The 12,764-nt window shown below is 40.3% G+C and overlaps 1 protein-coding gene across 1 annotated transcript; it reads left to right on the top strand.

The window, feature by feature from the left end:
* The first annotated feature begins 1,268 nt into the window (after positions 1 to 1,268).
* LOC116695804 (tetratricopeptide repeat protein 39C) lies at positions 1,269 to 12,204 on the top strand. Its single transcript, XM_032526274.1, has 14 exons — positions 1,269 to 2,017; positions 2,789 to 2,837; positions 3,689 to 3,817; positions 4,910 to 5,024; positions 6,149 to 6,509; positions 7,695 to 7,863; positions 8,609 to 8,702; positions 8,797 to 8,904; positions 8,983 to 9,092; positions 9,191 to 9,314; positions 9,415 to 9,512; positions 9,609 to 9,713; positions 9,817 to 9,855; positions 9,964 to 12,204. The coding sequence occupies exons 1-14, from the start codon at positions 1,857 to 1,859 to the stop codon at positions 10,051 to 10,053; spliced, it is 1,752 nt and encodes a 583-aa protein (XP_032382165.1). The 5' UTR covers positions 1,269 to 1,856; the 3' UTR covers positions 10,054 to 12,204.
* Positions 12,205 to 12,764: the final 560 nt, after the last annotated feature.

The following is a 12,764-nucleotide window of genomic DNA, read 5'->3' as shown; positions in this document are numbered from 1 at the left end:
GTCTCCGTTTCTGTCTCCAGACTTTCACCGAAATATCTCCATTAGTATCTCCACAGTTCCAGCGGGCGGCGGCTCATTTTGGTCCAAAAAAACGGTAATTTAGGGAGGGAGGATACTCTGCCGTCTTCTGATTTCGCTGCTACCTGCCTGGCCGTTATAAGAGACTAGAGGGGCGGAGCTATATAAAGGAGATCTACGGAAGCCCAGAGGGGGCGTGGCTATCGTCAGCATCTTAATAAAACATGTCTTTGATAATGTTGTTAAATAATATGTATTATATGTATAATATAAGGTATTTATTGTTTTTGTTTAAACAGAATTGATAACCTTTACCTCTGTCTTTTTAATATTAAGTAAATATATAAATGTAACTTGTTTCTTTTAACAACAGTCACAATGAGCATTACACAAAACAGAAAACAAATATTCACTCATAGGTGCAACACGTATACTGAGGAATACTGATGAATACTATGAATACTGACAGCTAGTATTTAAAATTGTTACTGCAGTACGAGTTCAAAATACTGGAGAGAGTCATCTCCCCCGCCCCCTCCTTCTCAGACTCAAGGTTCAAGTTGGTTGCCAGGTTGAGACCGCAGCATCCCCAGCAATGTTGCTAGATTCTTGTCTTACATAGCCAGACATACTCCACAGCACAGCAGAGTAGCTAACGTTAGATGCTGTCAATATGACAGTCATAAAAGCTCATGCTTACGCAGAGCTATGTTCCCAACTAACAGACACACTTCCTCTGCTTAGAATTACCGTAGGAACCGCTAAAAACACAACAACCTTGCTGTCCTTTTCCACGTGACTGAAATACACACTTTATTGGCCTAGAATTAGGGCAACAATCACTGCACAGAGCCAAACACTGGTCATTGGTGTGAAAAGATGTATCAGAAAAAGATCAAAAGGGGCTTGGGTAGCTCCCCTGGTAGAGTCCACGCCAATTTACAGAAGTTCAGTCCTCGATGCAGCAGCCGAGAGTTTGGTTCCCCTTTGCTCCATGTCATTCCCCCTCTCTCTCCTCTTTCATGTCTGAAGTTGACCTGTCAAAAATAAGGCCTAAAAGTGTCAAAAATATAATCTTGAAATGAAGAAAAAGTAAATGAACAAATGACGTATATAAATAAGTATACTGGGCCATGGCAAAAGTAATTTACAATAACATAAACCTGGCCAAGTGCAGCAGCTCTGCCTTCACTTTACTGGTTGCTCTGTCTGTTCGTCTATTGGCTGCCGACTGGAGGGCTGGGTTGTGGACCTAGGGGTGTGGAGGGAGTCTGAGCAAAGGAAGTTGACAGAACGCAGCTTGGCCTCTATGCTTCGCCTCATCCCTCCATCCTACCCGGCGATGCGCTGTGCGTTATGACGTCAGGCCGTTTGACGAGTGCATTACGTGAGACTGGCAGAGCAGCACAGCAGCCTGGATCCTCGTTATGTAATGCATCGGATGCTGCTGCACGGCGGAGAGAAGCGGTGTGGGGGGGAATGACGGATGGCTGATTTCTTGACAAATAACGGTGCGTTGGCTTGACTGAACGTAGGCTACAAACGTCTGCTGTCGGCAAGAACAATGATAACTGTAAATCGCTGGAGTGCAGATTGAGCGAGCCATCAGTGGCCTATCCCCGAGGCGCGCACACGTCTGGAGCCTGCGGAAGCTGTACGGCCCTTTTTTTTTTTTTTTTTTTTTTTTTAGGTGAGCCGTTTCTGTAGCCTATCTGTTTAAAATCGTCTCCCTTATCAGTTGAAACAAATCAATGCGGGTTTGTTTCAGAAAAGAAACAGATTCATATTTGTTCTCCATCGCACTGGGTTAGTCCAACAGCAACTGTGCTGTATAAACAATGGCGGGTCCCGAGCAGTCCCCGCAGCAGCAACAGCAGCAGCAGCAGCAGGTAGAGGAGAAGGCAGAGTACATTGATGATGCTGAGTTGGCCCTGCAAGGTATTAACATGCTGCTTAACAACGGCTTCAAAGAGAGCGACGAGCTTTTCAGGAGATACAGGTAATTATTTGATGATATACAGTATATAATAATGTATTGCAGTGTTTTGCATTGCTTTAGTGTTTGCAAGATATTACTGCAAGAACATTTTGGGAAGTGGCCGAAACATCAAAGTGAAATTCAGAACACTAGGTACAGCATGTACTACCACTATGCAAACTGTGAAAACATTGCTCCACATATATAATAATAATTCAAACAAATGAGATAGTATTAGGTTCCAAATGCATGTGAAAGCTTGTGGGTGTCTATTGGCCCCAGGTCTTACCTGTCTTACCATTGACATACTGTAGACCACCTCTATTTTATTTTTATCATGGAGAAAAGAGGCACTATGCAACCACAGTACGTGACCAGAATGTCCCCCTGTACATCAGACTGCTTTTTGAAGTATCCTGTGTTTTGGGGGCATTTTTCCTTTTTAAACTAAATAATAAATTAATAAATAAATAAACAAATTTAATAGTGCGAGGTGGATGCAACACGTCAAACAGATAGTAGTTACCCCCACATCAGCCATGACAGCTGAATATGGGGATTGTAGCTGCACCTGCTCCTGCACACAAGTTACCATCCACGACTCCAACAGTTATGCTTATAATCTATTCTCTTCTGCTTTCCGGGTGCTGATACATAGGCGTGCCACAGCAATATGAAGACGTTGATTGAGATTGTGTTGTAATAACAATTTTCAACAGAATATCCAACTGAGTTTGTTTTCTGTTTTCTTCTGTGGTCTCAACATCTTTCTCCTTTCTATTCTCTGTGTAGGACCCAGAGTCCACTGATGAGCTTTGGGGCCAGTTTCGTTAGTTTCCTGGTGAGTTTCCTCTCAGCTGGAGAACAACAAAAATGCTGGAGGAAATAAAAGTTAGTGTTAAGAAATAGAAATTATGATGATTGATACAATTTCATCACTGATGTACCAGCAGAGCTAGATTTGAACCCCTACCGTCACAGTTCACAAGGAAAGCACCCAGTATAATCTGAAATAACCCAATCTGTCCGATTGGTTGCTATTGTCACCACTGGCATCCTCTCCCTTGCTTTTCCAAGCATTAACATAATGGATGGTTCCTTGCAACAACAGCATTGCTCTCACAGAGAAGCACATTACAGTAACGCTGCATCCATCGCCAGTGGGAGAGGGAGATTTCACACACAAACACAAAGTGACATCTGACCAATATGGTGGGCATTCATACGTGTGCTGGGGATAGTGAAAATGCAGCATAAAAGGAAAGAATGCCTCAGTTCTACCTGAAAATATAAAAATGCTAAACCATAAAACCTATCTCTAAATGTCATTCAAATATCATTACATTTTGTACTCCCTGATTATAACCTCACTCATCAAGGGTTATCTTAAGAGGTTTCAGCAACATCAGAGCAAAGATGTTCTGCATGTGTTGGCTGTGTAGCATCTTTCCAACTTCCAACACACAGCGTTACAGATGTCACTGTGTTCTTCCATTCACTGTCATGCAGAAAGAGCCCTTTGTTCTTTTTGGACTGTTACTTCACCCCTTCCCTCCTATTACTGTTTGTAAGCCACCCCAAGCATCAATGTCCTCTGTAAAATAAGACAGTTTGATTTTAGAATATTAATGCAAAGCATTAGTGCTTTTAAAAAAAAGATTTATTATGAGAAAATGTTTCATTGCATTGCAGAACGCCATGATGACATTTGAGGAGGAGAAGATGCAGACAGCCTGTGACGACCTGAGGACCACTGAGAAACTGTGCGAGAGTGACAGCTCCGGAGTCATAGAAACAATCAGAAACAAGATTAAAAAAAGTGTCAGTACATCTGTGGACAATTGAAAAAATATGTTTTATGGACTGTTGCATGGCAACTTTGAAACTCTTAACTAACGGTGCTATACTGGTCAAGTTGAGCAGCAAGAACACCAATTCACACATATAGATTTTTCAGTTAGTTTGTGTGAACAAACAGTTTTCTATTGTCACTGATGTCTCCTAATATGTCTGCCAGAACAGGCTGCTGCTCAGATAACACTGTTTATATCCTCGGCATCAGGCCTAATGATGCAGGCAGCAATGGGATCATTCCAAACCCAGTCACAGATTTCATTAGTGCTGCTGTGAAATGTAATCAACAAACTTCTTGAGTAAGGAATGTGGGGGCTGTCTAGAAGCTCTGGGACATTCTCAAAACTCTGGCTGCCAGCCTCTGGGTGAAGTTGCAGATTATGTATATCAGAATCAGAATCAGATTCAGAAAGGGTTGTATTGCCAAGTACATTTTTTAACACAAGGAATTTGTTTTGGTGTTCACACATTCTCTACATGGAATATTAAACAGTATAAGTATAGGTATTAACAACATAAGTTTAAGTATATGCACAGGGTATGTATTAAATAATAAATATGAAAAATATGAAAAAATAATAAAGATAGAAACAAAAAGAGTAGTACAGCAGAAAGAGTACAGTGGCATGAAGAGCCGGGGGGTTGGGGGGGGGTTGGGGGTTGCAGAGAATCAGTGTGGGGTCCGGGCCTTGTTGATAAGGCTAGTGGCGAAGGGGAAAAAACACTTCATGTGGCGAGAGATTTTGGTGCAACCACTATTTGTCCAGCACACCCCAGTCCTGGTGGTGTATAGGTCCTGGAGCGGCGGCAGATTGCAGCCAATCACCTTCTTTAAAGACCGAATAACGCTGCAGTCTTCCCTTTTCCTCGGCAGTGGCAGCAGCGTACCAGATGGTGATGGAGGATGTGAGGATGGACTCAGTGATGGCTGTGTATAAGTGCACCATCATTGTCTTTGGCAGGTTGAATTTCTTCAGCTGCCACAGGAAGTGAATCCTCTTTTGTGCTTGTATTACTGCATATTGAATGTGTGTGTGTGTTTGTGTGTGCACGAAATAGATGGACTCACAGAGGTCAGGAGTTGTGGTTGTGGACCGCCTACAGAGACAGATTATCGTTGCTGACTGTCAGGTGTACCTTGCCGTGCTCTCCTTCGTCAAGCAAGAACTTTCAGGTAATGAAATCGAACCCACCTTATTTGTCTGTCTTTCATGGCAACCAGTTTTCAAGGCATTATGTCATCATGGGAGAGTGTGTCTCACTGTATGACTGACTGCATGTTGAGCATAGAATGTATGTAAATTCTTATGAATGATATAACTCAAGAACAAGATGATAGAAATGTCATACTTACAGATTAACAGTGTAGAGCAGAGTACCTGGTTTTATTTAGGAGCACATATATATATGTTAATAAATAACTGAATTTGCAATGAGGACTGTAATTACTGTATAGGTGTTATGTAAAGTCAGGTGTGTAAGAATAAAGTATGTGTTAAGTATATTTTCTCCAATTGTAATTTCCCCTTGCGGGATTAATAAAGTATACATTATTATAATTATTATTAATATTATTATTAATTGATTGAAGGTTTGGTTTGTCCAACAAATAGTCCAACATTTAAAAAAAAAAATGAAAATAAAATATTATTAATAAAATTAAAATTAAAAGCAGCAAGTCTTCATTTTGTAGAACTAAAACCATGGGATGTTTTGAATGAAAATCACTTGAAAGATCAAAATAGTCTTAGTTATTAAATTTCTGTCCAACAACTAAACAATCGGTTGACTAATGTTTTCAGCTGTACCTTTACATAGTGTACTGCATTGTAGTATACAAAACTACATATTTTATAAGCTCTCCATATGGTTTGCATATAATTTCTTAATTTGTAAAGTAACTAGTAAATATTAAGTCAAATCATTGTAGTGATGTCAAAAGTACAATGCTTCCATCTGAATTGTAGTAAGTAGAAGTAGAAAGTGGTATAAACCGAAAAGTCTCAAGTAAAGTACAAATGCCTCAAATTTGTATAGTACAGTAAAGTACTGGAGTATATGCACTATTCTACCACTAAAGTACCAAAGTGGACAGACTGACATTACTGATCCTAGAGCACCACTGCTAGTGTGGCTAAAAAAAGAATCAATAAAGTGATTATGAATACACTCATCAGTGGCAGCCCTACATCAATGAGATTAATGATCACTTTCTTATAGAAAAATGTGGTCTCGTTCTTCCCCTTGAGCCATGGACAACCTCATCAAAAGTGTTTTGTTTCACATTTCCACTAACAGCTTATATCAAAGGAGGCTGGATTCTACGTAAGGCGTGGAAAATGTACAATAAGTGCCATAGTGACATCAGCCAGCTGCAGGAGGCCAGTCAGCAGGGGCCCTTAGTCCACCAGGAGTCCCTCTCAACGGACAACGCCAACCACAACGTGGTAGTGGAGAACTGTGTGACGGCTGAGGCCCTGGACCGGCTCAAAGGCTCTGTCAGCTTCGGCTATGGCCTCTTCCACCTGTGCATCTCCATGGTACCTCCACACCTGCTCAAGATTATCAACTTGCTGGGTTTCCCTGGTGACCGTGTCCAGGGCCTGTCCTCCCTTATGTATGCAAGTGAGAGCAAGGACATGAAGGCACCACTCGCTACGTGAGTAGTAGTCTTGTATTGTATAATAATACAGACTAATAGCATTGGAGGGGGGATATCCTTGTGAAATAAACTGTACAGCTATATTTAACTTAAGACTTTAAAGCAGCTATAAGCAGTATTTTTATGTTAAGAATCAACAAATGTGAGCACATTGAGATCTGATCACTCAGACCACATTCATAGATTGCCACACAAATGGCCACATTCTTTTAGCAGTGTGCATGTGAATGTGTCCAGGGCTACTGACGTCCTCTGCGTAAGCCTAATGGCCTTTTTCCACAGCATGGTACCTCCTCGACTCATCTCGACTCAACTCTACTCGTCTTTTTTGGTTTTCCATGACAAAACAAAGTCCCTGACACCTGCTGTCAGGTACTTTTTAGTACCCTAACCCCAAGTGTAGTGATTCTAAAATCACATAAGTTGGCTTTTAAGTTGACATCTGAACCTTTCCAAAAGCCCACAGAGATATATTACTGGTAGGTCAAACATCTGTGGGGTGGCAGTAGCTCAGTCAGTAGGGAGTTGGGTTGGGAGCCAGAGGGTTGCAGAGGGAGCCAGAGGGTTGCTTGTTCAACCCCCATACGGACAAAAGTATGGATTGGTAGCTGGAGAGATGCCAGTTCACCTCCTGGGCTCTTGGCAGTGTCTGTGCATCAAACCCCCAAACAGCTCAGGGTGCCTTTCCATGTGCAGCCCCCCCTCAATCTGACATCCCTCCATTAGTGCAAGCGTGTGTAATAACAATTTTAGTCCCAATATTTTCAGACAGAGCAGGCATGGGAAGTGCATTGCTGCCTAATTAAAAACAACGCATTCGTCTTTTGCAAACAAAAATTATTTACATGTTTAGGTGTGTATACAGCGAGCATGTGAAAACTGTCCAAATGTGATTGGGTCACCCAGGATGAACTATGCTAGTCATTCTCAACGTTATTGTCCTGTAACTCTGTAAAATAATGCTTACTAGCAACCCAAACAAACAAACAAAAGGTTTCAGCCCGACAGCAACGATGTGAAACATAGACCTACTCTAATTTAAATATATTCTATACTGCCAATATTAGTATATATTTAGCTGCATATTTACCTTTCATAAATATTCAGTGTATTATAGATTGTGACTGAGCTTCAGATCCCAGATTTCAGACTGATGTGTCTCCTGTTGTGTTCCCTGCTCAGGTTGGCCCTCTTGTGGTACCACACAGTAGTGCTGCCTTTCTTTGCCCTGGATGGCTCTGATACACATGAGGGGCTGCTGGAAGCCAAAGCTATTCTGCAGAGAAAGTCTGTGGTTTACCCCAACTCATCCCTCTTCATGTTCTTTAAAGGACGAGTTCACAGGCTGGAGGTATGTGTAGCAGGCTCACGGTTAAAAACATTCAGTGACAGATAAGCCAAACTGTAACACGTCTATTGAAGGTTAAAGGTGCAATATGTAATACTGACAGCTAGTGTTTAAAATATTTACTGCTGTAAAAATTCAAAATACTGGATAGAGTTTACATGTTTACAGGTGTGTATATATATATCTGGCAACCCGGCCTGGCTGTCCAACTGGCCAGATGATACCAACACACAGGCCCAAACGCAGACAGACATCACGTCATGGAACGGACAGTACAAAAGGAGAAAATACCGGAATTAGCATTGTTGTCAGAAAAGATAATATTTCAACTTAACATGTTTCAATATCGGGTGATGCATTGGGGTCATTTTTGGATTTATTACAGTAAATATATTACATATTGGACCTTTAAAGTGGTTTATCTGTGTTTGTAATGCTGGATAAAGACATTAGATGGCAAAAATACTGTACAGTAGACAAACCTTTTGTTTACCATAGGCTGGTACAGCAGTCTCTGTTCAAACTCATATAATTAATATGCATGTCAGATGGTTAATTAACTCACCAACATCTACTAACAACTCTCATTCATCACATGCATGTAGTTACCTTTGTGTGTGTGTGTGTGTGTGTGTGTGTGTGTGTGTGTGTGTGTGGTGTGTGTGTGTGTGTTTTGTTTGGGGGTGTGTGTGTGTGTGTGTGTGTGTGTGTGTGTGTGTGTGTGTGTGTGTGTGCTCTCTGTCCCCAGTGCCATATCAACAGTGCTTTGGCCTGTTTCCATGATGCACTAGAGCTTGCATCAGATCAAAGAGAGATCCAGCATGTGTGTCTCTATGAGATTGGTACGTGTTTGCTCATCAGGTTAGTTGTGACATACTGGCACTTGACATGGAGCACAGAACGGAATTCAATTGACTCTGCTTGTCTATGTTTCAGGTTGGTGTAGCATGATAGAGATGAATTTTGAAGATGCATACAGGTCATTTGAAAGGCTGAAGAATGAGTCACGATGGTCGCAGTGCTACTACGCTTACTTGACGGGAGGTACACTTGTCACATTTTATCATATGCTAACACTGCTGAGATGTCTCTATTCTGAATTTTATGTAATCTTTTTCTCAGTGTGTCAGGGTGCTTTGGGTGACCTGGATGGAGCAAGCGGAGTTTTAAAAGATGTGCAGAAGCTGTTCAAGAGAAAAAACAACCAAATAGAGCAGTTTGCTGTCAAAAGGGTGGGTTCTGTTGCAAAGCTTGCTCTTTTTCTCTCTTTCAAAAGTCATCACAAGTGTGTCACAAACGTTGTCCTTCTCTATCTGATCCCTATCTGCAGGCTGAGCGATTGAGAAAGATCTCCCCCACCAGAGAGCTATGCATCCTCGGTGTAATTGAAGTGCTCTATCTGTGGAAAGCGCTTCCTAACTGCTCCTCATCTAACCTGCAGATAATGAATCAGGGTGAATGGAAGATTCATAGCAACATAACCAAGTTACTTGCAGCCAGATTTCTAGGAATTTCATTTTCCCCTGTGATAATTTCCTCTGCATGTCTGCTCAGTGTTGCAGAGTTTAGATTTGGCTTCATTCCGAGGCCTGAAACACCTTCTTCTTGGTGCCATTCACAAATGTCATGGAAATATGAGGGATGCTGTTCAGGTAAATGTCTACGTTTACCACTGAATGACTTTGCAGTAAATCTACACTTTAAATGTTACTCAGCTTGCTCTCCTATCCATGTTATCTGTGATCCAGTCATTCCAGCTGGCTGCTAGAGATGAGTATGGACGACAGATCAACTCATATGTTCAGCCGTATGCCGTCTATGAGCTTGGATGTATACTCCTTGCAAAACAGGAAGTCAGTCTGCCAGAATTCAGAGTTCCATTTATTCAAATTTTTATTTGAAATGAAATGATGGAGCCACATGTATTAACCTAGTCTTTTTTGTATTGCAATTCAGACTCTGGCAAGGGGAAGATCATTCCTACTTCAAGCCAAGGTACAAAATATTTACATGGCAATAATATTAATTGGAAATCATTTGAATTTCCCAGATGTTTCAATTAATTTTTAAATTCTATCTATCTATCTATCTAAACTGTTTTAGGAGGATTTCACAGGCTACGACTTTGAGAACCGGCTTCATGTCCGCATCCATTCAGCTCTGGCTTCTTTGAAGGAAGTAGTGCCTCAGTGACTGCAGGAAGGGAAGCTACAATGGTTCAAGCTATGCTCATGGCAAGTTTAAATCTGTTCAAAATACTTGTATGACACCGGAGTGAACGTACTCATGTATTTATCATTCTTAAAGGATTTAGAGAAATACACTCGTTTGTCATTTTACCCAGTCAGATTGATATAAAGCGTCGTCACTGTGCATTTAGTACAGCGATATATACGTTTGTACATGTATGGGGATGTGTTCATACTAGCTTAGCACAAAGTAGAGTGAAATGGCTACCTTACCTTTGGCTAGCGAGTTAAAAACTATAGCTAAAACCTTCAACGCTATCATACCAGTACAGACTTCTTCTTCGCCCAGCAAGCTAGTTACCAATAAGTCCATACTACAGTTTTACAGTTATTGCAGTGCACAGACCAGACCAGCCCACAAATGGGACAGGACTGTTGAGATGCTGCATGCCACAAAGTAGAAATTGCTTCAACTGCTTGTAAAACCATGAGTTTTTGCATTTCTGTTTCATGTATTGAGTAGAAATAGTATCAGCTGTATAGATAAGACATATTTGGTGTTGTTAGAAGGTAGACGTTTTCTGTTTGATGGAGCTAAAATAGCTGTTTCCCCTTGCTTCCTGACCTAGCGCTAAGCTAGGCTAAACATGTCCCTGGCCTATTTCTGAACAGGTTGCACAGACATGAAATATATATCAATCCCTGACCCTGGGCAAAACAACAAACCAGCAAATTTCCCCAAATCTGTAACTGTTTTCAGCACCCAAATGTATTATCTATATATTTACAATTTTCCTCATTAATGTGTGTATTTGGAAGATATCAGAAATGCCTCCCCTCCCTTCAGTAAGCAATTCAGCACATGAAAATAGCATTTTAAAAAGATCACATGTCCCAAACTTTACAATGACCAATAAAATACACAGGTATTACTGTTTTTCACATTCTTTATAAACACCCAAATGACATTTGAGCATCTTACTTCAATAATAATCACATATTATGAAAAAGATGAGGGACATCTGTTTGTAAAATTGCAAATGGGTTGATTCATATTACAAAGGGTCCATTTACAATAATTACAATTGAAACAAATTAACAAACTTGTAGTACAATTAGTTACCATGGGAATCTTTAAATAAAGTCAAAACATTTCACTAGTCACCCTACATCACACATAGTCATCACACAACTTGGCTGCTGTGAGTCGGTTATTCACATTCAAGTAGTTAGATGTCATCAATTTGGAATTGAGAAATCACCATATTTACACAATGCTCTAATAATGTTTTTAATGTGATAACACCGAGCATTCATTCTGTGCACTGTGCATGGTATGGCAGGGTAACTGTGGCAATAGGACTGTGCTGAAGTCACATGTACCTCTATGTCAATTCCTGCAAATACATACTGTATATAAAGTATAATACAGTACACTCTGTACTGTGATATTACAATTGAAAGGTTCTTTTAAATGTCAGCCTAATTAACTTATAGTACTGGTGACTTATTTTAATGGTGTTTTAGTGATACAAGCTTTTGAAATGAGTCCATAATAGTGACAAGTTTATTTATTACAGAAAAGAAGTTATACATTTGCAAGTGTCATTTACAGTATGGTATTTTAGTTTGAAATCCTCTGATGTGTTGGGATTAAGCTGGTTCAAAAGTATAAGTGATAAGAATGATTTAACAAACTTTCTCTACATAGTTTCACACTATACATATTTTGTGCAGGGTATTGATTTTATTAATGAGCACTCTTTTTGTCATGCAAGCAATATAAGTGAAAGGAAGGCATCTTACAGAGGTTTCCAACAATGACTTTCGGTGTTTTTCATCCCATGTTCAACATTGTGGACATATAGATTTGTTTTGATAATGCTACGCTGGTTAGACAAAGCCAGTCATCCCCTGTGGCTGTGACGGATGCAAACTGTGGTAAATGTTGGGGTGACTACTATGCAAGTGCAGTGCAAGTAATGTAACGGTGAAATGTCAGTAACTTTCCTGCTGTACCAAATAGATCTGTCACTGAAAGAATTTTTCCATTTGTCATGAGATTTTGTTGAAATTGAGGTAACATGTCAGGATGGTGGTGTTCCAATTCATCACTGAAATCTACAATAAACTGTTCTTCATAAATCTAGTAAAACCTGTGGTGTTTTTCTTTGCCTCCGAGTTCTTTTCTGATGAAGCTGGAAAGTTATGATGCAGTAATTCACATGGAAAACAAATGTGTGCAAGACCACTCTAAATATAAAAATTATAAATAAAAAATAAATAAAAAAATATAAATTACTTAGTCCAGTTAAAGTGACTATATGTAACTTTTACATTTTCTGAAGCTTTTTTAACACTCATACAATGATCTTAAAGGACCTGTAACAGCAAACGAGACTAACAGTGAAAAGAACATTATTTTTATATAGTTTTTAGTAACACCTCTGCCCAGGTTTGATTTTTCCCGCAAAGTCACATATTGATTTGTAGCGGGTAGACGCGATATAGACTGGCGACCCTCCTCCATAGCGTTTTCAAGTAGGGTCTGGCTACTGCACACAGCATTCTGGGATAGGAGGAGAAAGTGCTCTTTTTCAAGGGCATTTCTTTAAACTAATCACAATCATCATGGGCAGTGCTAAACTCCGCACAGAGCCGCTGCAAAATAGTCACGCAACAGAAACCTCTCCAGAGGTTAGAACACTAACAGAG

Source organism: Etheostoma spectabile, chromosome 9 (assembly GCF_008692095.1).
Source record: "Etheostoma spectabile isolate EspeVRDwgs_2016 chromosome 9, UIUC_Espe_1.0, whole genome shotgun sequence".
NCBI classification, from domain to species: Eukaryota; Metazoa; Chordata; class Actinopteri; order Perciformes; family Percidae; genus Etheostoma; species Etheostoma spectabile.
The sequence above is the reverse complement of the archived record's forward strand: the minus strand, read 5'-3'. Positions and strand labels throughout refer to the sequence as shown.